This window comes from Coturnix japonica, chromosome 26 (assembly GCF_001577835.2).
Source record: "Coturnix japonica isolate 7356 chromosome 26, Coturnix japonica 2.1, whole genome shotgun sequence".
In the NCBI taxonomy this organism is placed as follows: domain Eukaryota; kingdom Metazoa; phylum Chordata; class Aves; order Galliformes; family Phasianidae; genus Coturnix; species Coturnix japonica.
This window is the reverse complement of record NC_029541.1, coordinates 4,614,406-4,642,377: the sequence shown is the minus strand read 5'-3', so window position 1 is coordinate 4,642,377 and position 27,972 is coordinate 4,614,406. Positions and strand designations below refer to the sequence as shown.

At 59.2% G+C, this 27,972-nt stretch overlaps 2 protein-coding genes across 6 annotated transcripts in view; both read right to left on the bottom strand.

The window, feature by feature from the left end:
* Positions 1–155: 155 nt before the first annotated feature.
* MDFI (MyoD family inhibitor) lies at positions 156–10,550 on the bottom strand. The gene is made up of 4 exons (XM_015885396.2): positions 9,867–10,550; positions 4,170–4,310; positions 1,582–1,827; positions 156–1,214 (listed from the first exon to the last, which is right to left on the bottom strand). The coding sequence occupies exons 1-4, from the start codon at positions 9,913–9,915 to the stop codon at positions 958–960; spliced, it is 693 nt and encodes a 230-aa protein (XP_015740882.1). The 5' UTR covers positions 9,916–10,550; the 3' UTR covers positions 156–957.
* Positions 10,551–18,025: 7,475 nt separating this feature from the next.
* Positions 18,026–27,972, bottom strand: part of FOXP4 (forkhead box P4) — a 32,657-nt gene continuing 22,710 nt past the window's right edge. For 4 of the 5 annotated variants that reach the window (XM_015885354.2, XM_015885359.2, XM_015885355.2 and 1 more), the window contains 12 exons: positions 25,940–26,090; positions 25,569–25,773; positions 25,289–25,393; positions 24,303–24,390; positions 23,495–23,578; positions 22,874–23,075; positions 22,707–22,783; positions 22,481–22,582; positions 19,917–20,038; positions 19,759–19,825; positions 19,496–19,662; positions 18,026–19,302 (listed from right to left, as the gene is read on the bottom strand). In XM_015885354.2, coding sequence (XP_015740840.1) covers positions 19,155–19,302; positions 19,496–19,662; positions 19,759–19,825; positions 19,917–20,038; positions 22,481–22,582; positions 22,707–22,783; positions 22,874–23,075; positions 23,495–23,578; positions 24,303–24,390; positions 25,289–25,393; positions 25,569–25,773; positions 25,940–26,090 — 1,518 coding nt within the window. In that variant the 3' untranslated portion in view covers positions 18,026–19,154. The remainder of the gene's footprint in view (positions 19,303–19,495; positions 19,663–19,758; positions 19,826–19,916; positions 20,039–22,480; positions 22,583–22,706; positions 22,784–22,873; positions 23,076–23,494; positions 23,579–24,302; positions 24,391–25,288; positions 25,394–25,568; positions 25,774–25,939; positions 26,091–27,972) is intronic. The other variant, XM_015885358.2, reaches the window with a different exon arrangement.

Below are 27,972 nucleotides of genomic sequence, written 5' to 3'. Positions count from 1 at the left end.
TGAAGCGAGAGGCAGAGGACAGGAGAGCTCCAGGGCTGCTGCTGAGCCACCTCATGGCCCCAATGCCAAGATAAACCCTGCAGGCCCCCATGCCCTGCAGCAGGATGCGGGGACAGGTGACGCAGTGTGGCTGTGAGGTGATGCAGCAGCCCTTATTCAGAAATGAAGAAAGACCTTTATTTATAGTAACAAAAGGGACCATAATAATAATAATAATAATACCATGACACTTCTTCTCCTTCCCCTTCTCCCCAGCCCTCCGATGGGTGTTCTCCACCTTCCCCAAGTCACAAGCCCTGACTCCAGGGTGATGGGTCGGGGGCCAGCAGCTGCTGGGGGTCATTTTGCACCAAGGTGCCCAGTGAGGGAAGCACTTGGGGTCGGTCACAGCTTGTACGGCTGCTCCAGTCCTGCAGGAAGAGAGCAGGGGGGGACAAAGGCACTTGGCTGCGGGAGAACCCCACTGCAGGCTGGTTATTGCACTTGGCTGCCAATGTCAGCACCGAGGAGGGGCTGGGGGCTGCGCCCACCCACACAGCCTGGCTGCCAGGGGGCATCTCTGTGGGGTGGAAGGCTCTGCTGCACCCAGCCTTGGAGGAGCCAAGAAGTGAGGATGCCCTGGGCCACCGCAAAGCGTGACACAGCACCTGGAGCAGCGTCCTGGGACGGCGTGGGGTGGGAGCTCCTGCGCTCGGCTCAGGTGGCAGGATGCTCCATCAGCCCCGGGTGTGGGGAAGAGGTAGAGCGCTATGGCTGTCCCCAGCCCTGCAGAGTCACCCTTCCCCAGGCAGGATCTGCTGGCTCACCAGCTCCGAGGATGAGGTTTGCAGCAGGGGGGAGCATCCTCCTTCCTCACCGGGCTCCGTCTTTTGGCATTTCACACCTGGGTTTCCACGCTGCCTCCTGGGGGACCAGCAGGAGGGGATGGGAACGGTCCCCTCCCCCCAGATCCGGCGCTCAGGAGGAGAAGCAGAGCCCGCAGCACTCCATGCAGATCTCCAGGCAGTCGGCCGACTCGCAGCAGGCGTCAATGATGCCGCAGTCCATGTCGCAGGGCAGGTCGCAGTCCGCGCACTCGCCCGAGTTGCAGCAGCAGCAGCAGATGCAGGAATCCTCCGAGGTGCAGGAGCCGCAGGTGGCGCAGTCCAGCACGATGTTACAGAGGGTCAGGAACTCACAGAAGAGGCAGGAGAGGATGCAGTGGACGCAGCAGTCTGCAAGGGAACATCAGAGAGTGGGCAGGGAGGAGTGATACCAGGGCTGGGCTGGTGAATGGATGCTCAGCCCCTGAAGGATGAAAACTGGGAACTAAGGGAGGGGCTGGGATGGGGCTGGGAGCCACACACGGCTCCTTCAGTGCCTGAGACATGCCTAGACCACAAAAGAAACTGATTTTGGAGGTGAAATGACCCCCAGTCAGTACCTGCCCTGGGGAAGGGTGAGTGGTGCAGATGCAGGAGGGGAGGGGAGCATGGCTGCTGCCCAACTGCAGGGTCCTGGTGAGCTGGGATGATGCTACATGAGATACCCCATGGGATATGGGACCACAGCAAAGAACCCCCCCTTGGAGAGAGCCAGTACCTTCCTGTGCCTCAATAGGGATGTGGGATGAAGCCGACTTGGAGCTGCCCTTGCTCTTCTTGCTGCTCTGGCTGTTGATGGAGTGGTGGGGCTGCAGCTTACGGTGAGGCTTCTGGGAGCTGGGCAGAGGGCGGAAGATCCCATTCCCTGTGTTCCCACCTGGATCTGGTCCTTGTCCAGGCCCGTTCTGCAGCAGGTGGGTGCAGGGGCCGGGGGCCTGCGTGGCTGCTCGCGTCTGGGGCTGGCCTGGGGGGAGAGCAGGGTGTCAATATGGTCTGTGAAGTGCTGTGCTGAGAGACAAATGAGGTCCCAGCCCCCGGACCCTGCCAGCATGTGGGAACCTGGCATGGTATTGCAGCAGGGATGTAGCGATGCTGACAAAAGCACCGTCCAGGAGGATGGAGGAGGAATGAGATTCAAGAGACAGCTGGAAGGAAGGAGGCAAAGTCGGAGAAAGAGAGGGAGGGATGAGAAAAGAGCAAGAAATAATGTCTTGGCTCATAGGATGTGGTGCAACTGCCAAAGCTCAGCAGAGGACCTGAGGGGGGGCCCAGCACTGCCAGCACAGGCAGGAGGGGTGGAGGTGAGCAGGGGTACGGAGGGCACGGAGAGAAACCTCTGCCTCTGCTGCCACCAAAAGAAACTCAATGGCACAGCCACCATCCCGCAGCGCAGCCCATGTGCTGCACGGCCATCCTCCTCGACTCAGCCAGATAAGTTGAAGCTGGAGCGCAGCTCATCACCCCGGCTGCGTAATGAAAGGGCTCCCCAGCCTCTGGCTGAACTCCTCGGCCGGAGGAGGGAACACAGATCTGCTCTATCAGCCTCCAGCTGTGTGCTCCTGCCCGGCGCCGCGTCCCCACGTGCGGTGAGGGCTGGAAACACAGCTCGAAGGAGGGGGCTGCAGTGTATGACCCCCGCTGCAGCAATGCCAATGGAAGCCACTGACCCAGCCCGGACTGGCGGAGCTTTTGCCAAGCTTTGATTTCCTTCTCCTGCTCCAGTAAACAAGGGATGATTCAGCCTGGAGGCTTGAGGGCAAAGGCACCTCCGGCTGCCGGGAACAGTACCTGCTTTCTGCACAGCGTGGCCATGAGGGGACCCATGGGAGGAGGGGCACGTCTAGGTCCCCCCCCGGCAATGACTGCCTCTCTTGCACTGGCAAAAATAGACAGAGGAACGAAACCCACAAGAGTGTGACTGTGGTGCTTCCAAAATGGGAGCTGCAGAAGTCTGCAAGGGCATTGGGGTGAGAAGAGCTTACAGCAACCAGAGCTGAGCTGGAAGATTGGGCTGAAAACAAGAGGGGTGAGAGAAGGGCAGAAAAGGTAAATGGGAAATGGATCATGGATAAAATGGGAGACTTTGCCCCACCATCCCCTTTAAGTCCCGGGGTTTGGTATCCCAAGGGAACAGGAGCACACACTGATGTCCCACCACTGTGCATGGGGCCCATAGGGACAGTGGCACCAGGGCTGGCTGGAGCTACGGGGGATATGAGCACACAGAGCCCCGTGCAGCCGCCTCTGCCCACTGCTCTCCCTGCACCCCCGGCTTCACCCGCTGTTTTGCTCTGAAGCAGCACAGCTCACAGCAGCCCGCAGTGCTCTGGGTTTGGCATTCTCCATTTCACTGCATTCCTCAGATTAAACTGTTTGTAAATCAGAATCTTGCTCCAACTCCAGCGAGCAGCAGGAAGGGCCAGCCAGCAATCCCCCCTTCTCCTTAAGGAAAATAGCTTCCATCTCTCAGGATTGCCTACAGCCCTTCAACCTGTGGCTGTGCAGTGGTGTGTGATGCTGTGCAGGGTGATGGCAGTGCAGTGAGGAGCAGCCCATTCCACTGACTCTGTCTGCACCCAACACGAAGCTCTGGGATGTCTCACACTGGGGTGATGCTCCGTGGAGCAGCTCAGCTCCCTGGTGCCAATGTCCTCAGATGGACCAGACCCACAGCAGTTCCTGCCTGTGCCCAAGGTGGGGTCACCAGCAGGGCTGGGCTGCACTCTGGCCCTGCACTGAAAGCAGCATTAAGTGGGCTGCAAGCAGGGCTGCTGCTGGTAATGCTGAGGGACCGGAGGGGAAGGAGGGGGTTGCCCCACATCCTGCCCCCCCACCAGCCCAGCCGTGCTCCCCTTGGCCCTACAGGGTGGGGAGGGGGCTGCGCGGGGCCGCAGTGTGCGGGGTGCAGTGGCTGTGGTGTGACTCAGAGGTGCAGAATGTCTGTGGGCAGCCGGCCCAGCTCCCAGATGCTTGCAGGACTCGTGCTGGGGCTGGGGAAACGTGTGCTCTCCTTGCTCCAGGCAGCAGTGCCTCCATTTCACTGTTCACAACCTGATCTCCACCCTGCTCCCCCCGGGGGGAAGCACCAACCCACCCACATCCAACATATGGGGGTGGCTGCGTGCAAAGGGGTGACCTGGGAACAGAACCACCCACCCCATAACGGGGCACAGAGCAAGGACACACCAACAGAGCATGGAGATGAGAGCTTCCCACCACTGCCTGCCTCGTTATTGAGCACTATCACTTATTAATTGGCAGCAGCCATGCTGGGAGCTGCCAGTGCCATTGCCAAGGAGCACTCACATGTCACAGCTTCAGGGGTGCCCACGAGCTCAGTCTTGGCTGCTGCAGTGCCATTGAGCAGCGCTGTGCGGGACTCAGCATCGTCCAAAGGCTTCTCACTCTTGGGGGCTGCAGGTGAAGGATGCGAGGTCTCACCCAGCTCTGCAAGAGAAAGAAGTTGGGATGAGTGTCCTGGGGGGGGTCACGGCCAGCAGCACAGCCCCACGGGCAGTCACAGCCCTGGATCACGCTTTGGGGTTCTGTTCAGGATGCAAGCTGTGTCCACTGGCTGCTGTTGTTTTTTGGCCCAGAGTGCACAGCTGGGGAAACAGCTGCAATGGATTTAGGGTTGCATGGCACTGCTCACCCTCCTGCAATGCCAGAGGTCTGTGAGCACCCTCCTAAAACCCTCCTGAGGTCTCAGATTCCCCCTCTGTAAATAGAGGGGATGCAGCAACACCCAGCACCTCCATCAGGCTTTTCCCCCCATTCTCATGAAAGAGCTCTGCCGGCCACCCCACATCTTATCCCCCCTGCTCTGGCACAGGAGCAGCCCCTGTGGGACTGCCTCAATTGTGGCAAACCAAATCCCAAATGAGCAAAGCTCACCTGCTTTGTGGGGACAAACCCCAGTGCCAAACATCTCCCTGCAGAATCTCAGCTGGGTGTGGGGACCACTTCCCCAGCGGGTGATCGAGGGGGGCTGCAGAGCCCCCTCCTCCTCCCCGGCACAGGAATAGCAGCTGCTTGCACAACAGGGGCTGGACTGCACTTTATATAACCCTAAATTATAGCTTGGGCAAAGGGAGGGAGACCAAACAGCTGTAATTTCCCTGGCTATAACAAGAGGTCCTACATGCAGGAAGGCAGGGGTGGGGGGCACAGTGAGCCCTCAGCCACTCTGTGTAACAAGAGGTCCTACAAGGGTCCTACAAGCTGGAGCCGGGCAGACTTCACCTGTGTAATTACAGGGACTGTAGCAAGAGGCCCTACAAGGGAGGTGGGGGCAAACCCCCAGCCTGGGGTGGGCAGGAGGGGACGCATGCAGCTGGCAGTGATGTGGTGTGATGATTCTGATGCTGAGTTCTGCAGTTTGGCTCCAAAACCCAAATGGAGCGGAATCAAGCACAGCACAGAAAGGAGCATGGAAAACTGGTTCCCATGTTCCTGTGAGAGTGCAGGGTGAAATAGAGACACGACAGCGGGCTGCCCCAGGCCTCTGGGTGTTTGTGCACAGGTGTGGTGTAAAAGTGAGTAACGCCCCCTGGGGCTGCAGCCACGTCCTCTGTCGTGTCCTGACCTGGGCCAGCCTGACTCAGAGCCGAGGGATTTGGCCAACGCCTGTGGGAAGCAAACACTGACACCCCGATGGATGGGCAGCCCCACATGGAGCTCTGAGCCAGAGCTGAGCAATCAGAGCCGTGGCTGAAGGGCATGGGAAGGGGCTCAGGTACCGAGCATCACTTTGGAGAAGCTTTCTGCTGCACCTGCATTGTCACCCTGTGCAACATGAGCTCTCACACACAGCCACAGCGGTGCAGGAAGATGGCAATTAAATCAACGCCCACTGGGACAAGCTGACCAGGAGAGAGACAGAAATAGGAGGGAGAGGGATCTGGGTGAGCTGCTCCTGCCCTGCACACAGCCCTGCTGCCCCACCAGGAGCACGAGGACACCCCGGTATTATCACAGCATCTGCACAGCCCTGTGCCAAACACAAGGGAGAAACAACAGAGTGTGGCACAGGGCGGTGATTCCTGAGAACAGGGACGATGAAGTGTTGGAAGCTGGAAGCCTGAGTCAGGCTTTGGTAAATCACAGCACTGCTGTAAGCTGCAAGAGATGAGGGAAGCAGAGAGATGTGGAGCTCCTGATCTTTGCTCCTGGCTGCCAAGGCTGAGCGATGCACGCTCCCAACAATTCTGACTCCTTTCCCCATTTGCAAAGTCAGAACTCGCCCACTGAAAAGCCCCAGGACACCACAGGGCTCCAAACAGCACAGAGACTGAGAAGAATGGAGGGACAGGGGGAAGGAGCTGAAAGGAGCAAGAAAGCCAGACTCGTAAAGCAAAACATGTCAGCAGAGCTGGGATCACAGGGAAAGGAGCAGCAGGAGGGTGTGCTGCACCAGCAGCTCTGTGCTGACGAGGGGCAGAAGTCTGCATGCTTAGGGCAGGAGGGATGCTGCGCTCCCTGTTGCACTCAGGACTGAGCTGACCCATCTGCAAAGCCCTGAACAAACATGAGGAAATAGTGGTGTGTCAGCAGCACAAACAGGAGCTCTGCTGCCGTCAGCACGGTCTTGCTGCACCCAGTGGGGCTCTGGCTGACCGCAAGGACCCACAGACTGTCCCCTCCATGCGGCCCCCAGCTGGAAGGCGAGGAGGATGTGGGAACACACGATGCTGAAGACACGCTTTGGGGTCAGACTCTCCCAGGTTTTCCCATGGCTCCCGCTTGGGACTCAGCTGGAGCTGGACGTGAGGGATGAGCTGGTTCTCCTCTGCCCCAGAGCTGCTTTGGCCACAGGAGGAATACGGGGGCAGGAGAGAGGCACACATCTGGATCCATGTCCAGGGCTATGGGTCACATCTCCACTGACACGAGTCAGGAGTCCCACGTCTCCTTCCCTTGTCTTTTAGTCTCCCAGGAGCGGTCGGTCAGGGAAGGACTGAATTGGATGGAGACACAAACGGAGGCAGCTGAGCAAGGCGTTCACCACCACCAACACTCTACTTTGTGGTGATATTTAGTTTGGGAGCTTTCTAATCTTTTTTGTGCAGATAAAATGAGTGTGTAATCCTGCTTGGTTTCCCCATACAGGCTGCCTGGCCCAATCAGGTGCCTGTCTGACCTACCCAAGGGATATCACAGAGCTTGATTAAGTGGTTTCAAGCGCAGGAGAGACAGCACTGAAACAAACTCTTCCAATCCTGTGAGCCAGAGGAGGAGAGGAAAGAACAATTCTGGTCTGAAAGTCTGCTCAGCTGGGAGGAATCCAAACGGCTTATTTACATTCAGTCTGAAATTAATGCACTAAAGCAGCTCAATGATATTCAGAGAAAGGAAGAGGAGGTTGTGAGGGAAGGGACGAGCAATGCCCAGCAGCTGCCCTGCTCCCAGGCAAGTCCCAGCTCCATCCAGCCCAGCTCCAGTCCCAGCTCAGTCCTGGCAAGTATTTCCTCCCTGCTCACCTGGGCTGTGCTCTGTGATAACACTTTGCTGCTGGGACTATGAGGAATCTGGTTAAAAAAAACCCTCAAACCAAACAACCACTATTGGTTTCTATGAAAAGTTACTTCCTAAATGCAAAAAGCAAAACAAAGCACAAAAACCCACAAAACCCCGGATGGTTTGCCAGCCTGGGAGTTGTTATTATTTGTTATTTATAGGCATTGGGTGGGTAGGGAGAGAGGAATTTCGGGTAGGCTGGACCTGTGTCCATCCTGGTGCAGGGCAGGGGCTGAAACCACAGCTCCACAGGGCTCACCGAGCTCCTCCAGACACCAAACCCCACTGCAGGTTTGGGGCACAGACTCTGCTCTGAATGACCCTACAAACCCCAGCACCAAATGTCCTCAATGACCCAACCGCTCCTGCAAAGGATGTACCGACCACCCCAGACCCTCATGGAAGGCTCAGTCCTCCCAGTGGTGATGATGGGGACGGTGTGGGTGACCCATTACCTCCACAAGAGAGGAAAAGCAGCAGGCAACACAGCAATGAGCCTCACGGCTGAGCTGGGGGAAATTATGGAGAGTCTAATTAAGGACCGTGCCCGCACAGTAATTGTGTAACCTGATGGGGTCAAACCAGCACAGGTTCTGCCAGGGAAAATTTGTGTCTTTCTAACCTGCTAAGAGTCCTTAAAAAAAGTTAATTGAAGAGCAGATAAACGTGAGCTGGTGGACATCGTCATTAACAAGAGTCATAATCTGCAGTCATACGGCACCTTTCATCCTCAGATCTACCAGCGCACAGTTCTAAGCCGGTGCCCATCACACGTTCCCCAATCTCAATGTGTTTTACTTGAGCTCAGCCAGCACGAAGCAGAGCTCTGTCACCAGGAGGTTCATAGGGGAAGCAATAAATGCCCAGAGCAACAGTGTACAGAGACTGAGCCCAAACCTGGCAGTTTTCCCTCCAAGGCTCCTCTATAAACTGTGGCTGATTCAGGGCTGGGCAGCCCCGGACAGGAGGGGGCTGTGGGCACCAGAGATGGCAGGGGATGAGCTCAGAGCACAGAAATGAGGCTGAGCGTGGCAGTGCCATCCCAGCTCTGCACACAGTGCAGCCACATCACTCTGCTCCATTTACTCTGCAGGCTCAGTGCTACCAAACGAGCTGCTTTCATCTGCGGAGCGCGGGAAAAGGAGATGAGCATAAATTCCCAGGCTCTGTGCAGCACGACGGGGCCCTGGAAAGTGCCCAGGAGATAACGCCTCTGCACTGCAACGTCACGCAGCCAAGAAGCACTGAGTGCTGACTGACCGTCCATTCATCGCTCACCAAAAGCCAGCAGCGTGTGCAATGGGAAGCTGCCCTTCAGAGCACTCCTGTGGGGTGAGCAAAGGACCCAGAGCTCCTTCTGAGCACATTTCTAAGAGCCCTAAAGACAGCTTTGCTCTGACAGCACACAGAGCTCCTCTGAGCCCAGGCTGTCGGCTGGCTCCTATGCAAGAGCTTTTGGCACGAGGTCCAGGCATGGTTCCCCATCTCCCACCTGGATCAGGAGAGCCCTGCAAGTGTCGCACTGTGCATCGCCCCAGGTCTGACAGCACAGAGCAGCACCAAGAGCTCGGCCAGGAACGCAGCATCCAGCAGGAGAAGCAGGGGGAGAGAACAAGAGGATGCATTCTCCAGCACTCAGGCCCAGCCGTGCCTGGGGGCCAAAGGCAACAAGCAGAGATCCAGCTGCAAGCAGCCTGGGCTCTGTGTCCCTGTGCCCGCATGACACCACGCAGCTCCCAGCACTCAGCCTCCGGGCTGCAGGACAGTCCCAGCCATCCCCCCATCCCCAGCCAACCCCCCGCCCCCCCGGGGATGGTTTTAACCCCTTCATCTCTCTCTGGCCCCAGCCCAGCCCGGCCCTGTCGTTCCGTGCGGCCGCTCAAAGTTTGTGCTGCGCTCCCCCGAGACTCAGGGCATCAGCTGCGCTCACACCGCGCACACACGCACCGCAACACGCGGCCGTGCACGCACACACTGCGGCCTTCCAGGAAAAGGCCTCGTCCTCATCCCCCCCTCACCCCCCACAGCCGTGCACACACACAGCCGTGTGCACGCACACACAGCCACGCACACAGCGCTCGTGCACGTACAGAGCCGCGCACACGGCTGCGCACCGTGGGCCCGAATCCCCCCGCACCACGCGCACTGCCAGCCCCGCACCACGCACCCCCCCCATCCCCAACCTCTCACACGCCTCCAAGCCCAGGCAGACCCCAACGAGACGCCCCTCCCTGAGCCACGCGGCTCCAGCACCCCCAGCACCCCCACCGCCCCCCAGGACCCCCCACGCCATTCACACACAGTCAGCTCCACGCTCCACGCACAAACACGCCGACCCCCCACACCCCCAGCCGTGTACCCACACCCACAGCCACGCACACAGGACCCCCCCATCAGCCCCCCATGACACGTACCCACCCCCAGCACCACGCACATACATCGCCCCCCTCGGACCATCCCGAACCTCCTTCCCCCACGCTCCGGTACCTGGCGGCGGTTCGACGCGACGCGGCTCCGGGCGGCTCTGCCGGGACATGGGCGCTGCGGTGGGACAGACGGCTCAGTGCGGACACACGGACAGACAGCGCCGGACGGACAGACGGACACCGTCCCCCCCCTTCAGGTCTCACCTGGGCCCCGCAGCTCCGCGCTGCGCTCAGCCCCGCGCCCGCCCCGCACGGTCCCCCCCGCGCATCGCCCCGCGCAAAGCGCTGCCGGCCCGACGGCCGCTGTTGCTGCTCTTTTTCTTTCTTTCTTTCTGTTAAACTTTTTTTTTTTTTTTTCCCCCAATTCCTTAAAAAAGAAGAAAAAGCCGCGAGAACCAACAAACAAACAAACAACCGCCCGCGTCCGCCGAAGCGCTGCGCCGAGGAGGGGAGGAAAGTTTCTTTTGGGGGCCGGAGCGGAGCGGGGGGGAAGGAAGGGGGGGAAGGCGGAGGGTTCCCGGCTCCCGGGGGTCTCTCGGGCTGCGCCTCCGGCTCCGCGTTGGACGGGGAGGAGGCCGGAGGGAGGAGGGGCCCCAGAGCCCCCGCTCCTCCCCCTCAGTTTCCCCAGGTGGGGGCCGCGGTCACAGATCTCCCCCTCCCACCGCCCCGCACGCAGCGCCGGGGCTCGTTCCCCTTCGGGGGGTCGGGCAGCCCTTTTCTCAGCCGGGTTTAGTGCTGCGCCCCGTGGGAGCCGTCCTGCCGCACAACACGGGAAATACTCACGCTGTAATAATCCCTGCGGAGCTCGGCTGCTGCTGTGGGTGTCAACCAGGAGCTGGGGGTGCCCTCCCTGCCCTGGGGTGGGGTCACAAAACTTCCCTCGGATCGTGGATCAGCGCTCCATGTTTGCAATACGGCGCTGTGGGCCCCGGGATCCAAACCCTCTGCTGGAGCTGGTGATCCCCTGTGCCCCCCGTCCGCTGCCGTCACCCCATGGTCACCAGGGGACAGCGGCCAGATCCTTTCCATCACCTGGAGCTGGCCAAAATGTCCCTTAGGGCAGCACTCAGGGCAGGTCCGGCCATGCTCATGGCGTTGTGGTGTCAGAGAATCAGCCCCTCCAGCCTCACGCACCACCACGCACATTCCTCCCTGTTTACCTGGCACCTGCACAAGGCAGGACACTGGATGGAGGTGTTTGATGCCGGCATCAGCAGCCCTGGGATCGGCAGGGAGCAGCCCTGGGCAGGAGGAGCACAGTGCTGATGCTGAGCCATGTGCTGAGCTCAGAGCAGCGCTACCCCCAGCCCCGTGCTGGCAGCTCAGCCTCGTAGTGCTGCTGAGGCTGAGCCATGACCCAAGATCTCTGCACTGTGCTCCTGTGGCTCAGGAGGAAAGGGGGGGGGAGCAGCATCAGGGCCCACCATGCAAGGAGCTGCAGCAGAATGGGAGCAGCACTGTTCCAAAAGCCCTCTGAGGATGCAGGGGTCAGTATGAGAGGGCATAGGGGCGGAGCCTCTCCCCCTCCTGACCCCACAAACAAAGGTAGGACCAGCCCTGAAAAGCAGCTCCATGCCCTCCCCTCTTCCACCGCCCAGGTCCCTTTGCCATAAGGTACCTGCTCCTGGTTCCTCAGGGCTCCCCGTGAGCTTTGGCAGGGCGCATCCCATCTCCACGCTGCCTCAGTGATGCTGAGCACCAGGCTGATGTTCTCTCTGCTGTCCCAATGCCTCCGTGCTGCCTCTTCCCAATGGGGTGTTGAAGCTGCAGCCCACCTTCATCCAGGGGGAATTTTGGCCAGCACAAGCCCACAGCAGCCCAGCCCCAGCCCTCCTTGCTGCAGGCTTTGTGTTGCAGAGATGGGTCCAGGACGTCACCGCCAGCGTCCATCAGCTCACACCCCATGAAGGGCCCTGCACAGATCACCCCCAGAGCCCTCCATTGCTGTGGGGCTGTGGGGCAGTGTGACCCCGGGTAGGGCAGCCCCGGTGCCCCGTCCCAGCGTGAGGAGCCCTGGGGAGAAGGATGGGGCTGTCCTCGCTGCAGCGGATGCAGCGGAGCAGCAGGGCGTGCAAACAAGTTGGGGCAGTTCTGTGCTGCGTGTTACCAATTACTCAGCAACGCGGAGCGCCCAGCACGCTGATGGGAGCGTTCTCCATAAAACCAAATGGTGACCCCTATATAGAAAGCGTCCCTGAGCAGTGCTGGCATCGCGCTGCAGCAGCAAGAGGTGTGTGGGCATGTGCTGTACGAAGCGGGTCCTGCCGTGAGCATCACCCAGCCCTGCTGCACCACGAGCACTGTGGGACTGTGATGTGATTTGGGGCCGTTGGTGAAGGGTGTGGGACTTCACTGACCCACATTCACAGAAGCTCATGGCAGTGGCTGTGCTCATATCACATGGCCAAAGCCAACCTCTCATATCCTGCAGTGCACACCCGATCCCATTGCTTTGTGCTCCGGAACCCAGATCTGGGGCAGGACGGGCAGTGAGGTGGGGATGGCCAATAGGGTGGGGATGGCCAGTGGGGTAGGATGGGCAATGGGATGGAGGTGGGCAATGGGATGGGTTGGAAAATGGGGTGAGTTGGACTATGGAGTGGAGACAGGCAGCGGGGTGAGACAGGTAATGGGGTAGGGATGGGCAACAGGGGCTGGAAGCCCACCCCCAGATCCCGGCGCAGCGTGGACTCCGCACAAAGCCCCAGCTTTGCAGTTTAAAGTGAGTTTTGCAACACCCACAGGCTCCCATCCCGCCCTGCACTCTTTGCAGTTTCGAAAGCACAAATAAACACCGAAAAGAAAACTTGCAGTCTGAAAACAACAGAAAAAACCCCAAAACCGGGCGGCAGAGTGCGCTCAGCCTGCCATCAATGGGGCTGTATTTCAACAGAGCCAGGCTGTGCAGACGGAGCCGTGTTTGCGTAGGGCCACGGCCACAACCCCACAACCCCCTGCTCTGTCTGCGTGGTTACAGCACACAAAATCCCTGAGCAAAATAAGCTCCCGAAAGCTCCTCTGAGCTGAGAGGGGAAGGGGGGGGAGTGGAGCTCCCAGTTCCCAGTGAATGACCCCTCTGTTCGAGATTTGCTGCTCCAAGGTTTCTGATGAGTCACGAGCTATTTCTGTAAATAATATTAAAAATAATAATAATAATAATAAATAAATAAATAGGAAGCGGACATTTAGACTTAAAAGAAGTGAAAGGGCCCCATGAATGCTCATCTTTTGAAGATGGAAAAATTAAAGGCTTCCCTTTCACACTGTGCTCCCCCCAGGGGCAGTGCTGGGGTGGGGGAGCTGATGGGGGGGATCTCGCTGCTCCCTGCAGCCCCCACTTGGCTGGATCACACCCCACTGCCCAACAAAACCCCCTTTGTTCTCCATCCTGTGGGAGGGGGCTACAGGCTCAGCCCACCCCACACAAAGCAGTGCTGGAGCAGAGCCCTGTGCCCCCCCCATGGTCCCCCCAGCTCCAGGGGCTCGTGGTGATGCTGGCACAGTGCTGACTGCAGGAACACAGCACTGCCTGGGTGGCACAGGAAAAGAAAGGGGCTGTGGGCTGCTCCCATGGCCATTCCATCACACCTTGCCCTGGGGATAGGTCAGGGTCAGGGTTAGGGTTACGGTTAGGATTAGAGTTAGAGTTTGGGTTAGGGTTAGAGTTAAGTTTAGGGTCATGGATTAGGGTTATGGGCCTGCCATGTGAAGGGACTGCTGGAGTATAACCACAGCACAAGGGCAAGGAAAGCATAGGGAAACCCATCACTGCTCCTTTGGTCCCATCTCTCCCTGACTGCAGGTGCTGCAGTTCCTTAATGCTCTTTGTAGAAACAAACACACAAACTGACAATAAAACAACCAAAATGATCCTTTATTCCTTTTTTCCCCTGCTTGGGGCTGTGCTTTAGGGCCGAGCATGGGGATGGGGCACAGCAGACCCTGGTGGGAGGGATGCAGGGAGGAGTGAGCTGGGTGTCCCCAGTCCCATTCTCCCCTCTGGAGCCGTGCACTGGTTTAGCAATCAGACCAAACTTGCACGTCCCCAGCAAAGGAAAACAAAACAACAACAACAACAAAAAGGAAAAATAATCTCCAGTTGGAAAGCTCTGATCTCCTTCTCCAAGTGTTAAATCAATCAGAGGCACGTGCAGCCCCCAGACCCGCCCCAGCCCTGCACCCACCCTGTGACACACAAAGTGGGGGTGGGGAGGGGTACCCTGCACCCATGGGTGCTCAGGGCCGGGGCCGGCAGCACGCTGCTGGCACAGATGGGCTCAGAGCAGCCCAGGAACTCATGGGCGAGCTGGCTGTGGGTCAGGGAGCCTTGGAAAATGGCCACTGGAAAAAAGATTAAGAAAGTTTGGCTGAGACAGAGCAGTGGAGGGAAAGGGGATATAACAGACTATTAATATTGGCAAGGTCTAGACACAGATGGGAGCGAGCCATTGAGCTGGGCTGTGGAATGGGGGGCTGCGAGCTGGCTGGGGGCCTCTGCAGCAGCTGAAATCTGTTCCATCACTATCCCCATCTCCATCCCCATCCTCATACCTTTCCCCATCTCCATTCCATCCCCTTCCCCATCCCCAGGCCCAGGGCTATGGAACACACTGGTGAGGATGCTGCACTATGGAACTTTAGTCTCTCCTGTTGCAGCTGCCACTATGCCTTTCCTGGGGCCACTGCTGCCCTATGTCATGCCATCTCATGCCATCCCACGCCTCCTATGCCATTCAATGCCATCCCATCTTATTCCATGCCATCCCATCTATGCCATTCCATGCCATCTACACCATCCCATGCAACCCCATCCTATCCAGCCCCACGGCTGAGGGCTGAACCTGCAGTGAAGCCCAGCTCCTCTTGGCTCCCATCTCCAGCACAGCTCTCCAGTGCCGACTTGTGCTGGGAACCAAAAATTCCTCCCTTGTTGGCAGCTAACAATGATCGTGTGGCTGCCAGCACCCGTGCATGGGAAGGCTGCTGCAGCGCCAGCAGATACAACCCCCACCCAGCAGCCCCACCAGAATGGGAGCGATGACACACGTGGGGTCCACAGCGGCGCTGGGAGAGCCAACAGAGGCTGCATTCACCCATAGCAGCAACGAAGCAGCCGGCAGCGCGGACGGTAGGTAATTCATTTTATTGCATTTTATAATGCCATTGTCCATACAGATTACATGCAGCTAGACCTACTGTACAAGGGCTTACCGTCTGCCAAAGCAGACACACGGAAGGTCGGAGTACAAATACACAGCAACGCTATTTCCTTTATACAGCACGAGGGACGCAGCGGTGGGGAAGGGGCTTCATACACGTCCCCCCCCATCTGCCTCCCTCTGGCCCCTCCCCAGAGTCACCGCCCCACCCGGCAACGAGGGGGAAAAATACAGGGAAATGAAGGAGAAGTGTTGGTGGGCGATGCTCCCCCCCACCCCTCGGGGCTGCACCGTGAGGGGCTCTCAGCCCAGCACTGGGGTGCAGGATGGGGGGGGGGTCCCCCCATTGCCCGGCTCCATCCTGTCCCCCACCTCCCGCAGCATTTCCAGGACAAAAACCCAAATGTGGGGACTTTCTCCCGGGTGGCGACGCGGGACGGTCATGTAAACAAAGCACAGAAACCCTTTGGTTTAATGCAGTTTGGGCTGCTGCTGTCCCCCCACCCCAGGCACCCAGCGCTGCCCCCACGCTGAGCCCCCGCTCACCTCCCTCCACCGATTCTGCACAAAATGAATCAGCATTAAAAATAATAATAATAATAATTAAAAAACAAACACCTGACATTGAGAACAGAGCAAATCCTTCGGGACATCAGCGAGAGAGCAGAGCAACGCCTTCACCCACGGGAGGTGCCCCCATGAGCAGAACCAACACCCCAACGGGACAGAACAGTTCGTGGTGGTGGGTTTCCAACCAGTATATATAAATCTCCGTATATACAGACAGAGGGGCTCCGCCACGCGCTGCGTTTGGTCCTCAATCCTTCCTCCCTCCCCCCCCCAACGCCGGGCACGTGTTTGAGGTAAGATGTGGAATTCTGTACAAATCCCAACTGGCAGAAAAGGAAACACGCACCCGGGGTGTGGGGGGGTCCATCCCTGGTGGGGCGCAGGGTGTGGATGGGGCTGAGAGCAGCAGGGCAATGCGTGGCACCCACATCCCCCCCACTGCGGTCCCACTTTGGCTGGGGGGGAGGCACGGCTCGGAGCTGTGGGACGGCCCAAACATGGGCATGTTTTTGTTTTTCTTTTTGTTTTTTGTTTTTTTTTAAAAAAACTCCTTTATATTTATATATTTACTTATATATATATAATATATATATATATATATATAGTGCTCTCGCGAGCCAGGATTGCGGCTAACAACCTATAGGGCACAGGGCGAGGAGGGGTCGGGGGGTGCAAGGAGGGACCTCACTGCAGTGCTGGGGGGGAGCTCGGGGGAACTGTACCGCTATAAAAGCTGGAACATCACAGAGCACAGACTGAGGGGGAGCACAGCAGGCCTGCAGTGCTGGTGTGCTGCGTGACCATGGTGTGCTGCGTGCCCACACTGTGCTGTGTGCCCACACTGTGCTGTGTGCCCACACTGTGCTGTGTGCCCACACTGTGCTGTGTGCCCACACTGTGCTGTGTGCCCGCGCTGTGTGTGCTTTTGCTCAGCCCAGTGCAGGAAAACAACGTTGGAAGATCTGCTAAAAAAAATGAAATCCCCAAAGGGAGCTGAGAAGAGAAGGGAGCAGCTATGGAAACATGCAGCCCCACCAGAGGAGCAGTGGGAGCTGTGCAGGGCTGCAGACATCAGCAAAGCGTCACCAGAGCCACCAAGTGCCACCAGCTCTGCCTGAACCCCCCGGAATGCAGCGTCCCCTCAGTAAGGGCACATCGTCCCCTTCCTGAGGCCATCGGGGTGCTCAGGACCTCAGAGCATGTGAGGAAAGTTGGCTGGGGGGACCCCCATGCTTGGGGACAACGGCTCCTGCCTGGCACCCCATGGCCACACTGTCCCACTGAGATGGGAGGGCATGGGAGGCTGCCCTGCCTGGGATCCTAATGCTCCACACAACCCCTAAAGCAGCGATGCTGAAAGCTCCAGCAAAGGGCACGGAGGGGTTTGGGGGGAGTGGGAGGGGAAGGGGGAAGCACTGCCAGTGTTTGTATGGATAAAAAAAGAAGAAATCTTCCTAAGTTGGAAGGATAAAAATGAAGCCTGGATGGTCGCTGAGGGGAGACTGAGCTGCAATGAGTGCGGGTGGGGGCGGAAGGTGGGGGGCACCATCAGGGCAGGGGGATCCTCGTGCCCCCTCCCCGCGCCCCTCCAGGGCAGGGAAGCAGCAGCGCACGGCACCGGCCAACCTTCATCCACACCTCCACGCGGAGCTGTAAACTTGTTTCAAACAATAACTTAAAAAGACCGAAAACGAATATTAAAAACAATAAAGCTGTATTAGGACGGAGGGGGGGGGGGGGGGGGGGGGGTGAGCGTGTGTGTTGGTTGGGGTGGGGAGGGTTCGTTCGGGGCGTGGGGAAATAACCCCTTCCATTTCTTTGGTGGGGGATGCTCGGCGCTGCGCGCTGCTCGTGCGCCTGCGGAACGCGGGGCGAGTGGGGACACCTAGCGAGAGCACAGACCCGAGCGGCAGCGCTGCGGGCTCCAGCCGGGCTGAGGGACCTGCCCACCGTACATTGATTTGGGTTATTGGGGGTTTTATGGCGGGTGTACGGGGGATGCTGGTGAGCCCCCAACAGGGTGAGCCTTGGGGATCAGCATCGCCTGGATGGTGCAATAGGGGGATGCTCCCCAAGCAGTGGGTGACTTTGCTTGGACTCGTGGGATCTGTGTGGGTGTCAGTTACCTGAATGAGGGGATACGTGCTGCAGGGTCAGCAGCACCTTGGGGACATCGCCAAGGTGACACACGGGTACAAAACAGTGCTCACCTGGGGATCCCCTGCCCGTGCCCCACAGCACGTGTCCCATTTTCAGCACAAAACGCAGCAGCCCCACAAGGTGCCCCACAGAGCCCCACTGCACTGGAGAGTGGCTCTCAGTGCCTCATAGCAGAGGAAGGAGGAGGAGAGATGAGCCTAGAGAAATGCTGCAGCCAGGCAGCACCAAATGGCACCCCCAGGACAGGAGGGGGGGGTGCAGATCAGGCCATGGGGAGCACAGGGTACAACCACTGCCACCAGAGAAAGAAAGCGCAGGGAGAAGAGGGGTGTTTGGTTGTGTCGTTCTCGTTATTATTAATATTTCTTTTTGGCATCAATACCATCTGTTCACCTGAACTACGGACCTGCTGTCTCTAGACATCTTTTGGTATCTTCCCATCTGGATGCAGACGCGCAACGCACACAAGAGGAGGACAGAATGAAGGTAAAATGGGGAACGGAGAGCCCGGCTCCAGCGGGACCGGCCTGGGGCTGAGCCCGAACCACCCTGGTGTGGATGGCAGTGCCAGAGCCCGGCAGGGTTCTGCTGGTGGGACTCCATGTGCCAGCCTCCTTTGTAGCTCCTGCAGGACGCAGAGCCCATCCCAGCTGCAGCGACAAGATTCTTCCCTACCAGCCTTACATAGGTCTGGCCCCGGGAGCCATCACCCGCGGCACCCAACGCCAAGATGCAGCCGGATCTTTGTCTTCAGTGCCTGGCCAGGATGGCTGTCACCACCTGGATGCCACCAGCCCGGTGGTGTTGGGGACTGGAGGACGGCACGCAGGGGCTGGGCAGCACCATTGGTGGTGACATCTGGGCCATGCAGGCACGAGGGATCCCAGCAGGTGCCGGATGCTGGTGAGGCTGCAGTGAAGGTCTCAGCCCCATTTCTGCGGTTTCTTCCCCCAAAGCTGGATGGAGGCGGCGTGTGGGGAAGGACCGCGGGTCCTCGTAGTGCAAAACCCGCTGGGAAGAGGCTCGGCAGAGGGGTCCTGCCTCCCTGGGGCCATCGCCGGGGGTCTGGGGACATCCTGGAGCCACATCTTGTAGAGAACCCTCAGCCACACGGTGTGGGATGAGGGGATGGAGGAGCCTTCCTTGGAGTGTGGGTGTGGGGAAGGAAGGAGGGACGACTTCGGACAGAAACAATCTACCATCCTCGTTCACCAGTTACTAACCAAGGGAGGAGGGGGGACAACGTTCAGCTCGGGGGGGTTTGTTTCTTGTTTCGCCGCACGTCCCCCAGTCCAGGGACCCACCAGTCACCGGGCAGTGGGGAGCAGGACGGGTGCCCCAAGGAAACCCTTCTGCTTTGTGGAAGTGCCTTGAAGAAACGGGTTAACGCCAGAGGTCACCTTGGGGAGGCAGGAGCCGGGGTTTGTCTGCAGCCGGAGCGCGGGCAGCGCTCGGGGTCCTTAGGACAAGTCTTCCACCGGCAGCTCCTCCTCCAGGTCCCTGTCGTCAGGAATTGTCACATTCTGGGTGGCGGTGGCCAGCAGTGAGACGGGCCGGTTGTCGTCCTCAGCCTCAGCTGGTTCCTCCTTCACGTGCACGGGGTGGCTGCTGCAGGGGGGAGAGTGGGGCTGAGCCCTCCACCTCAAAGGGACGGCCCTGCTGGCACTCAACCCCCCGACCCTTTATAACCCACACTGCCCCTGGGTGGGGGCCATGAGCCACCAGAGGCACCGAGCAGCGCCATCACCCCTTCTCCAACCCCACACCCTGCAGGGACGTGGCCGCCCCCCGTCCCACCAACCTGTACTGCTGTGGGGACAGGCGTGGGCTGCTGCTGCCGTTGCTGTTGACCTGCTCCACTGTGCTGCTGACGTCGTCGTGGCCCACGTGCAGCATCCCGCTGGCGGAGCTGGTGTTGATCATGGTGGGGCTGTTGAGCAGTGGGAAGCTGCTCTCTGCCAGCGCCGCCTGCAACGAGCAAAGGGGTGAGATGGGAGAACGCCGCTGCCGTGCAGTGGGGCTGGCTGCGTGCTGCAGGGATGGGGATGAGCAGAGCATCCTCACCTGGTAACTCGCATTAAGTGCTCCGTAACCGAGTCCTGAAATCATGTTTTTGACTAAAGTCGGACTCCTGCAGAAGACAGAGAGCAGAGAGCAGCCTGAGCGTCGCCAGCCCCGAGAGCGGCAGCGCTGCCAGCAGAGGAGGAGATGATGGCACCCACCCTGTCATCTTTGGTGGCCTTCGCTTTTGGTACTCGTGCTCATCCACGGTCCACACGGCGCCCTTGACGTTCTCCACGCGCACGAAGCACTTGTGCAGGCTCAGGTTGTGGCGGACGGCGTTCTGCAGGGGGGGACGATGCAGCTGAGCAGCACAGCCGAGCCCTGACACCCACAGCCCGACAGCTGCCCCCCTCCATCCCCCCCAGCACACGGTGCCACCGCTCACCCTGGGCTGACACAGCCTGTCCCAAGGTGACGGCTCTGTGATGCCCTGACCCTCAGCCTGATGCTGCCACTGGGATGGGGACCGAGCAGAACAAGGGGTAGTGACACCAGCGGGGACCTGAGCACCCGCTGCGGACACACAGCTCTCCTCCTCGCTTCCCCCCCCACCCCTCCAATCCCTTTTGGGTCCTTTCCCTCCCTTTCTTCTTTACGTCGACCATCTTTACATCTCTAAATGTAAAATAAAGAGATGCACACGTAGGCAGACAGCGCAGCCCCGAGAGATACCGGCTCCCTTTTCCCCTTCCAACTCCCTGCCATTTGCTACTGCCCCTATTTCATTACCAATTTTAATTTGCCTCTAATTAAATCCTGTGTATTTTTCCGACTCACTTGCTAATCCATGAGGGAGGCAGGAGGCTGGAGTGGAATCTCTCCGAGCTATAATTACAAAGGGCCTAATCACGCCGGGGCTCTGCCTTTGAATAAATTTCCTTGCATTAAGGTTCTCAGATTCTCTGCCTTGCAAATGAGAATGACCCCAATTTCAGGAAGTTGGCCTCGGAGGGTTTTTTTTTTCTTCTTTCTTTTTTTTCTTTTTTTTTTTCCTTTTTTTTTTTTTTCTTTTTATTTTATTTCGAGTCCTGATTCGTGATGAGAGACTAATTCGTTACGCTAAAACATTAACAGCAATTTAAAAGGTCGAATGGGGGCTGTATAAACAAAGGAGCCGGCCAGCACAACAAGGCAGAAGGAGAGGCAAGGACTGCCCCCCCCCTGCATCACTGAGTGTGAGAGGTCCCGGAAACTCACAGCACACAGCACTGTCTGACCCCCCCAACCCCTTTTTAAATGTGAGGATGGAAACAAAGCCCCTCACCCTCCCTCCTCTCTGCCCATCCCTTCATCTGACCCCAAAGGTGTTCCCTGTCCTCCCAGTCCAGTATGGGTGGATATGGGTGGAGGGAGCCGGGAACCCCACAGGGAATCCCACACCACTATCCCCATCTCCCCGTCCTTGTGCCCTCACTGCAAACCCTCAGCCCCAGGCAGGGAGGGGGGACAGGATCCAGAACCGCCCTTGAACCCCCGTCCTCGGGCGAGCAAACACAGGACTTCCTTCCCTTCCTCCTTCCTGCACACGCAGGGGGCTGGTTGGCCAAACAAAGCCCCAGTTAGAAGCAGGGTGCACTGTATGCTCAGAGCCTGACTGAGCCGGCAGCATCCCTCCCCAGTGCCCCCCGGCAGCCCAGTGCTCCCCAATAGCACTGTGCTGGGGAGGTGCTGGCAGGGATGTGCCTGCACAGGGCAGAAGTGGAACAAATCCCTATGGAAGTGCTGGGGATGTGGGAATGAGGGGAACTGCCCCCCCACACAGTGGTTCCAAACTGTTCCCACCCAGTTGGACCCCAGCTCTGCAGAGCACACTGTGCTGCTGGCACTGAGCAGCTGCCATGAGCCACCCCATGTGCCATGGAGCAGTGCTGCCCATCCTGGGGGTGGGGGTCCTCACCTCACCCAGACACAGCTTTCATAGTTGAACAGTGTTTGTAGAGTGCCAGACCTGGCTGCTCTGTTTGCTTCTCCTCTTTGCCTTTCATAATGATGTTTGCTCTATGCCCTCCAGCCCAGGGCCCCCACACTGCTCCATGGCTCTGCCCCAGTGTGGGGATGGGGTCCTGGGGGGGAAGTTGGGGCTGAGGGAGGAACCTCAGAAATGTCAGTTTTCTGGAGGGAGGAAATAAGGTGATTTTTTACTGTGCATCCCCCTCCTTGAAAAGAAACCTGGCCTTGAGCACGGAGAGTTTCACTGCACAGGGGAGGGATCTGATACACGGGGCAGGGAAAGGGCTGTGCCAGATGGACCCACAGCTCTCTGCCCCACAGACAAACCTCAGCATGGGAGAAACGAGCACAGCCCCACTCGATGCTCGGTGCAGCTCGGCCAGCTGCAGTGCTGCCCTGTGCCGTGAGGGGGACACCGGGCTGCACAGCGCTGCATCACACACACGCACCACCCGGCACCAGGTTTCATCTGCCCTGCTTCAGCAGTGCATGGGGATGCCCGGCTGCAGAGCAACCCATCCCTGCCATCACAGCAGCCCCTTCCATCTGCAAAGTGGTCCCTTGCTTCCCCCACAACTCTCCCCCCGCAGTCAGGGGATGCATCCTGGGGGCAGAGTGCTCACATCTAAGGCACAGAATCATTCCCCACACTATTCCCAAGCTGTGTGACAAACCAGACCCCAGCACATAAAAATGGGAGCGTCTCCCCCAGCAGTGCTGGGTTCTGCTGTGCTGGATGTGGGGCTGCAGCAGCCCCGTGCCGTGCTCTCACCTTCCACGTGGCCGTGTTCCTCCTGAAGTAGGCAAACATCCTGGTGAACCAGTTGTAGATCTCCTTCAGGGTCAGCTGCCTGTCGGGGGTCTCCAGGATGGCCTGGGGAGCCAAGAGGGGACAGAGCATCACTCGCAAAGAGCCCGACCTTCATGCAAAGAGTCAGAGGAGCTCCTGCCTCCTGCTGTAGTGAAGGGAGGGAGCAGCTTTGGGGTGAGCCACTCACCTGCCGGATGAGCGAGGCGTACGTGAAGGGCGGCCGGACATCCGCGTTCTTGTAAAACTCATGGTTCTGTGCAAGCTCTGCAGGGAGGACAAGAAGGGGATGGAGGGGTGATGGCATCCCCCCCTCAGGCTGCACTGCCAGCCCCGCGGCCCCGTCCCTGCGCTCACCTGAAGATATCGGGGTGCAGAACTTCTCCGAGTTCCTCCTGCGGATGGGCCCCACGCTGTGTAACGTGGAAGAGCTGATGACGGAGGGGCCCTGCCGCAGCGGGGTGATGGGGGCCGTGGCAGAGGTGGGGGGATGAGGTAAACCATCAGGGAACGTGTCCGAGGTGCTCTTGGAGAGGGTGGCACTTGAGACCAGGTTCAGCTGCGGGGAGGAAGGGAGAGCGGATGGGAGTGGGGAAAGTGTGGGTCTGGGTGCTGGGCACTGGGGTCCTCGGGCACTGGGAGTGGGACTGTGCTGTGGGCAGGAGGTGAGAGGTGCGGCAGGGGGAGCTGCTGGGAGTGGGATGTACCATGGGATGGGGATGCAGATATCAGGTAGGGATGGGATGCACCCAGGCCCAAAGCAGCACCATGTACCAATACGAGCAGCACTTCACTTCTGCCCCACGCCATGCACTGATGCTGGCACAACAGATCAGAACTGGAGAACATGACACACATCCTGAGAAGCCCATCCACACAGTGGCCACATGCAGGGAGAGGGGAGGAAGGAGCAGGGAAAAAGCAAAGGAGTGGGGGCTGTGGGGTGGCAGAGGGGCAGGGAGGGAGGCGTGTGCTTACAGGTTGGCTGAAAGGCTTTGGCTCCGAAGGTCTCATGTGGAGGTGGGCCATCATGGCCTGCAGGCGCTCACTCTCCTTTGCCAGCTGAGGAGGCAGAGGGGAGCGGGTCAGGTGGGATGGGGGCATCCCCAAGTGTACCCATGTCCCCACGTCCACCCCTGTGTCCATCCATCCATCCATCCGCCCAGATGCACAGCATCACAGTAATTGTGCCCCCCGCCCGACTGCTCCCCAGCACGCAGGGAAGGGTGAAATATTCGCTGTGGCACCAGGGGAGGCGTTGAGCTCAGCGCAGCCGATGGGACCTGACACGCGCTCTCCTCCCGTCACCTTCCCTTCCTGCCACGACCCCTCAAACCTGGGCTGGGAGGGGTTAATGGTGGGAGCCGGTGTGGAGTTTGAGCAAGTTTGGAGCAGCTCGGCTGCCTTCGCGCTCATTAGAGCTGACAGGTCCCCCCTCGTGATGCAGACGCTCTCCGCCGACACAGCGGGAGCTCCGTGCTGAAAACTTTATAATTGGTGGCTGTGGTGGCAGCTCCCCACTCACACACGCAGCACTCTGCGAGCCCTTCAGGATCTGTTGTTTTTCCTTCTCCCTTCCCTCCCCTCTTTAAGCTCTGGTAATTGCTTTCAACCCCATGCGTTACGCCAAGAGCTGCAATGGCAGCGCAGCCCCCCTGGACTGGGGAAGCAGGGGGCCGAGGCAGTGGGAAAAGGACTATTTAAATAGCATCCCTTGGCCACGCTCTGAACATCAGACTTGGGCTCCTCGCCCAGCACCCCACTTTCCAGCAGCCCCTGTGCCCACCTGTATCTCCAGCTGCTGTACCACTTGCATCTGAACTCGACACTGGGCTGTGCTTCGGTCATCAAGTGCGTGTTCTGTATTGAGGTGTCTGAGGAGGAGAACGTGGGGTGTTATGCTCAGATGTGCCAGAGATGTGCCCCCCGCCCACTGAGGCCACAACTGGGGTCAGCCCCGCTATGCAGACCACCACTCCCCTCCCTGATGGGGGTGGCTCTGTCAGCCCTGGCCCCTCCGTGCCAACCCAGTGCTGCTTTCCAAACCGGAGGTGGCTCATCTGCCCCGTGCAAACATGCCTGGAGAGCCTCGGCTGTGCCTTATCTGGCTTCACCTGGTGAGTCAGAGGCAGGAGGGCACACAGCCTGATGCACTGACTCACTGCTCCCGGCCCCAACGGATGCCTTCGCACTCCTCCTCCTCATCCTCCCCCAGCAAAGCACTGCTGGGCCCCGTCCCAGGGGAAGGGCAGGGTGGCACAGCCCCAGTTGCCCTCCCCATACCCAGGAAGGCTTTGGAAGACCAGCCCTCACCAAGCAGCACTGTGCCCACTGCCAGCAAACAGCTGAGAGGAGGGGGGGAACGCAGCAAACGAGAGAGCCCGTCAGTTCCTTCTGATGTCTTTGCTAAAAATCCCGGCTACAAAGAGATCTAATTGCAAATGAACTAATTAAGTAAACCTCTGACGAAGCGTGAAAACAATTTGTTTGACCCTGACGCTAGCAGAGGGCTCCTCGACAGCGGAGTTAATCAGTCAGTGCAGAGCCCACAAGCGGTGTCAGCCGCTGCCGTGCTGCCATCTGCTCCCTCCCCTCCTCTCCCCCCAGCAGGGAGCTGCACCCCCCAGCCCTGCACGGGCTCTTTCCTCCTCCAGCAGCACGGCCTGCCCTGTGTCCCCTTCTGCACAGGTTCCCCCATTTGCATTGCCCGGGGACTGAATTTCAGGCGTGCCCCAAAGATCAGCCCTCCCCCATAAGGAAGGCAGCACTTACTTGACAAACTGTCCCAAGTCCTCACAGAGGGTTTCGCAGCCCGGCCACTTGCATTCTCCATGGCCGTAGAGTGGGTGAGAGCCGGGGGTCTCTTCATGGGAAGAGCTGCAGAGGACACAGACCCATGGGGGGGGTGAGCCCCGAGAACCTCCCCAGCCATGGGCTGCGTGGCTCCCAGTCATCACAGAACAGAGGTTGGGGGGGAAGGGACCCTGCAGACCCTCTGGTTCCAACCCACCTCCCCGGGGGTAAAAGCAGAATGGTCAGAGCCTGTCCCTACCTGTCCCTCCTCGGCGTGTGCATGGTGCTCTGCCCATTGGGCAGAGGGTGATGGGAAATGGGAGGTGAGACCTTGGCGGCCGAAAACGAGGTAGAGTTGGAGGTGTTGGTGGTGAGGTCGAGACCCTCTTGTTTGATGCTGTCTTCGACAGGCTGGGTGGCAGTGACCTCCTTCCAGAGCTGCTGCAGGTCCGAGGGGCACACAGCTGCAGGGGGTGGGACACAGCCATCAGTGGGGGACACAACCTCCCCCCATCCTACCCAGTGCTCAGCATCGCTCCTGCACTGTGCGAATCATCACCTCCCACATCATCCCCACATCACAAAACCCCAACCCCAGGACCCCCCCGAGCCCCCAGCCCCACTCCTTACCTTGAGGGAGGGTCTGCAGGGGCACGGTGCCCTGGCCTGGCGGGAGGCTCACCAGCCCCTGGCGCTGCAGGTTTAACAGGTGCTGCTGCTGGAGCTGCTGCATCTGCAGGAGCTGCTGCTGGAACGCCAGCTGCTTGTTCCCTAACGGCTGCTGGGAGACAAAAGGGAGACGGTGAGCAGCGCCATCGTGGCCCCGGGGAGGGCAGGGGCACGGCTGCAGGTGTGGGCAGCACGCCGGGGCTCCATGCTGCAGGGCCTGCTTGGCTGGCGGCCGCGCCAGGAACAGGCTTTGATCTATCGGAAGAGGAGGGGAAGAAAAGGAAAGTGGGAAAAAAAAAAGAAAAGAGGAGAAAAAATAAAAGAGGAAGCACTGAAAAGAGGGAGGGAGCAGAGCTGGGTGTCTGCGTGAGCACCAGGCACAGCTCTGCACAGCACCAGCAATGGAGGGGGGTGTCCAGCACCCAAAATGTGCCCTAACAAACACCAGCTGTGCACACCCTCCTTCCATCCCATCCCCACAGATGATCTCTATGAGTCCCCTTAGCTGGGGGCAGCTGGCACCCAGTGCTGGTGGTCCATGGGTGCCCACCCCTGTCACCACATGGGGCACAGACCAGGGGGGCTCTCCCCCAACTCTGACCAATGGAACTGGCCCTAAACTTGTTAGGCAGGACGGGTCTCTGGGGAGGCACCAAGAAATCCATGAGAATTAACTGAAGGGGAGAGAATTCAATTAGGGACAGGGAAAGGCAGCTGCTAATCCAAGCGGGCCATGAGAGGGGAGCTGCCCCAGGCTGCCCGGCCTCATTAGCAGGACAGGCAGCCCCGTAACCCCGTGAACCCCTCTGTTTGCTCTGACACTGTCTGCAGGCTGTGAGGAGCCAGGCTGGCAGCAGTGCGCTGACCCCCATGGCAATGCAGCTCTGTGGGGCACAGAGCAGGATGGGGCCCCATGGGAGCAGCGAGCTGCAAGCACGGTGTGCACGGGGTCCCACTGTACCACTCAGAGCAGCACATTTGACACTGGGCCGGGAGGAACCCTGGATGCTGCGGCCCTGCAGGGCTGGGATGCAGGGAGGAGAGCGGGACAGGGCTGTGCACCCCAGGCAGACCCGTGCCCCCCCACAAGCCATGTCCTCACCCCATAGCGGAGCCGGGCCAGACTCTCCCTGCTTTCTCCCAGCCCCACCGCCGCCCTCCCCGGGGGCCCTGGGCATGCCTAGGCTCCCAAACACTGCCTCATGCATGGCACTTCCCGGTGGGAAGCAGGGGCAGATTGGCAGCAGATGAAGTCACTGGGATCCCCGGGGCACTCAGCTCAGCACAACCAGCCCCTGTGGGCACACCCCGCTCTGCAGCTCCAAACACTTCAACCCACGTGTGTGTCCCTCCAGCTTCACAGTTACAACTATGGGTCACCCCCACCAAGTGTCACATCCTCCCCGGGAGCCCCTCTGCCCCCCCCGAGAGCACAAACGAAGCACTGAACAGCCATAAAGTGAATGGGTTTGGAATGCACCGTGCACACAGGGTGCACCTGCAGGGGTCCAACCCGCAGCACCTACTGGTGGGGGTCCCTGATGGGAAGCAAGAGCTGTGCCCACTGTGTTTTAAGAGCTGGAACCCTTTGTCCTGGCTCCCTGTGAGGGTCTGATCACCCAGCTGGGTCTCTCAGTGTCCCCCCACCCCCATGGCAGTGACCCCCCTGGTTTGGGGCTGCGGTACCTTCCCAGCGCCGCCTACATTAGCTGCAGCTGAGTGGGTGCAGCTCACGGGGTGCGAGGCGCCGTCACTTTGATTTATGAGCACATCAAGAGGAGTTTCAGCGTGACACCAGGGACTGACAGGAGCAGTTCATTAAGCTGACGCCGAGGTGAGGCAGAGGCGGCCCCCCGTCGTCCCTCCCCAGCCTGGATGGACTTGGGGGGCTGTGCTGGAGTGGGCTCGGGGGGAGCAGGGGCAGCCCCCTCCATTGGAGCACACAGGGACCCCCTTGCTCTGCAGGGCTCTGGGAACAGCGGGTTGGGGAGGAA

What these genes read in the sequence shown, in the direction of transcription:
- MDFI (XM_015885396.2), bottom strand. Translation starts at nt 9,915, where the DNA reads ATGTCCCGGCAGAGCCGCCCGGAGCCGCGTCGCGTCGAACCGCCGCCA. An exon ending in TCGCGTCGAACCGCCGCCAG is followed by an intron (nt 4,311 to 9,866) that starts GTACCGGAGCGT and finishes TTTCTCTTGCAG; the next exon opens with AGCTGGGTGAGACCTCGCAT. An exon ending in CCCTATTGAGGCACAGGAAG is followed by an intron (nt 1,215 to 1,581) that starts GTACTGGCTCTC and finishes GTTCCCTTGCAG; the next exon opens with ACTGCTGCGTCCACTGCATC.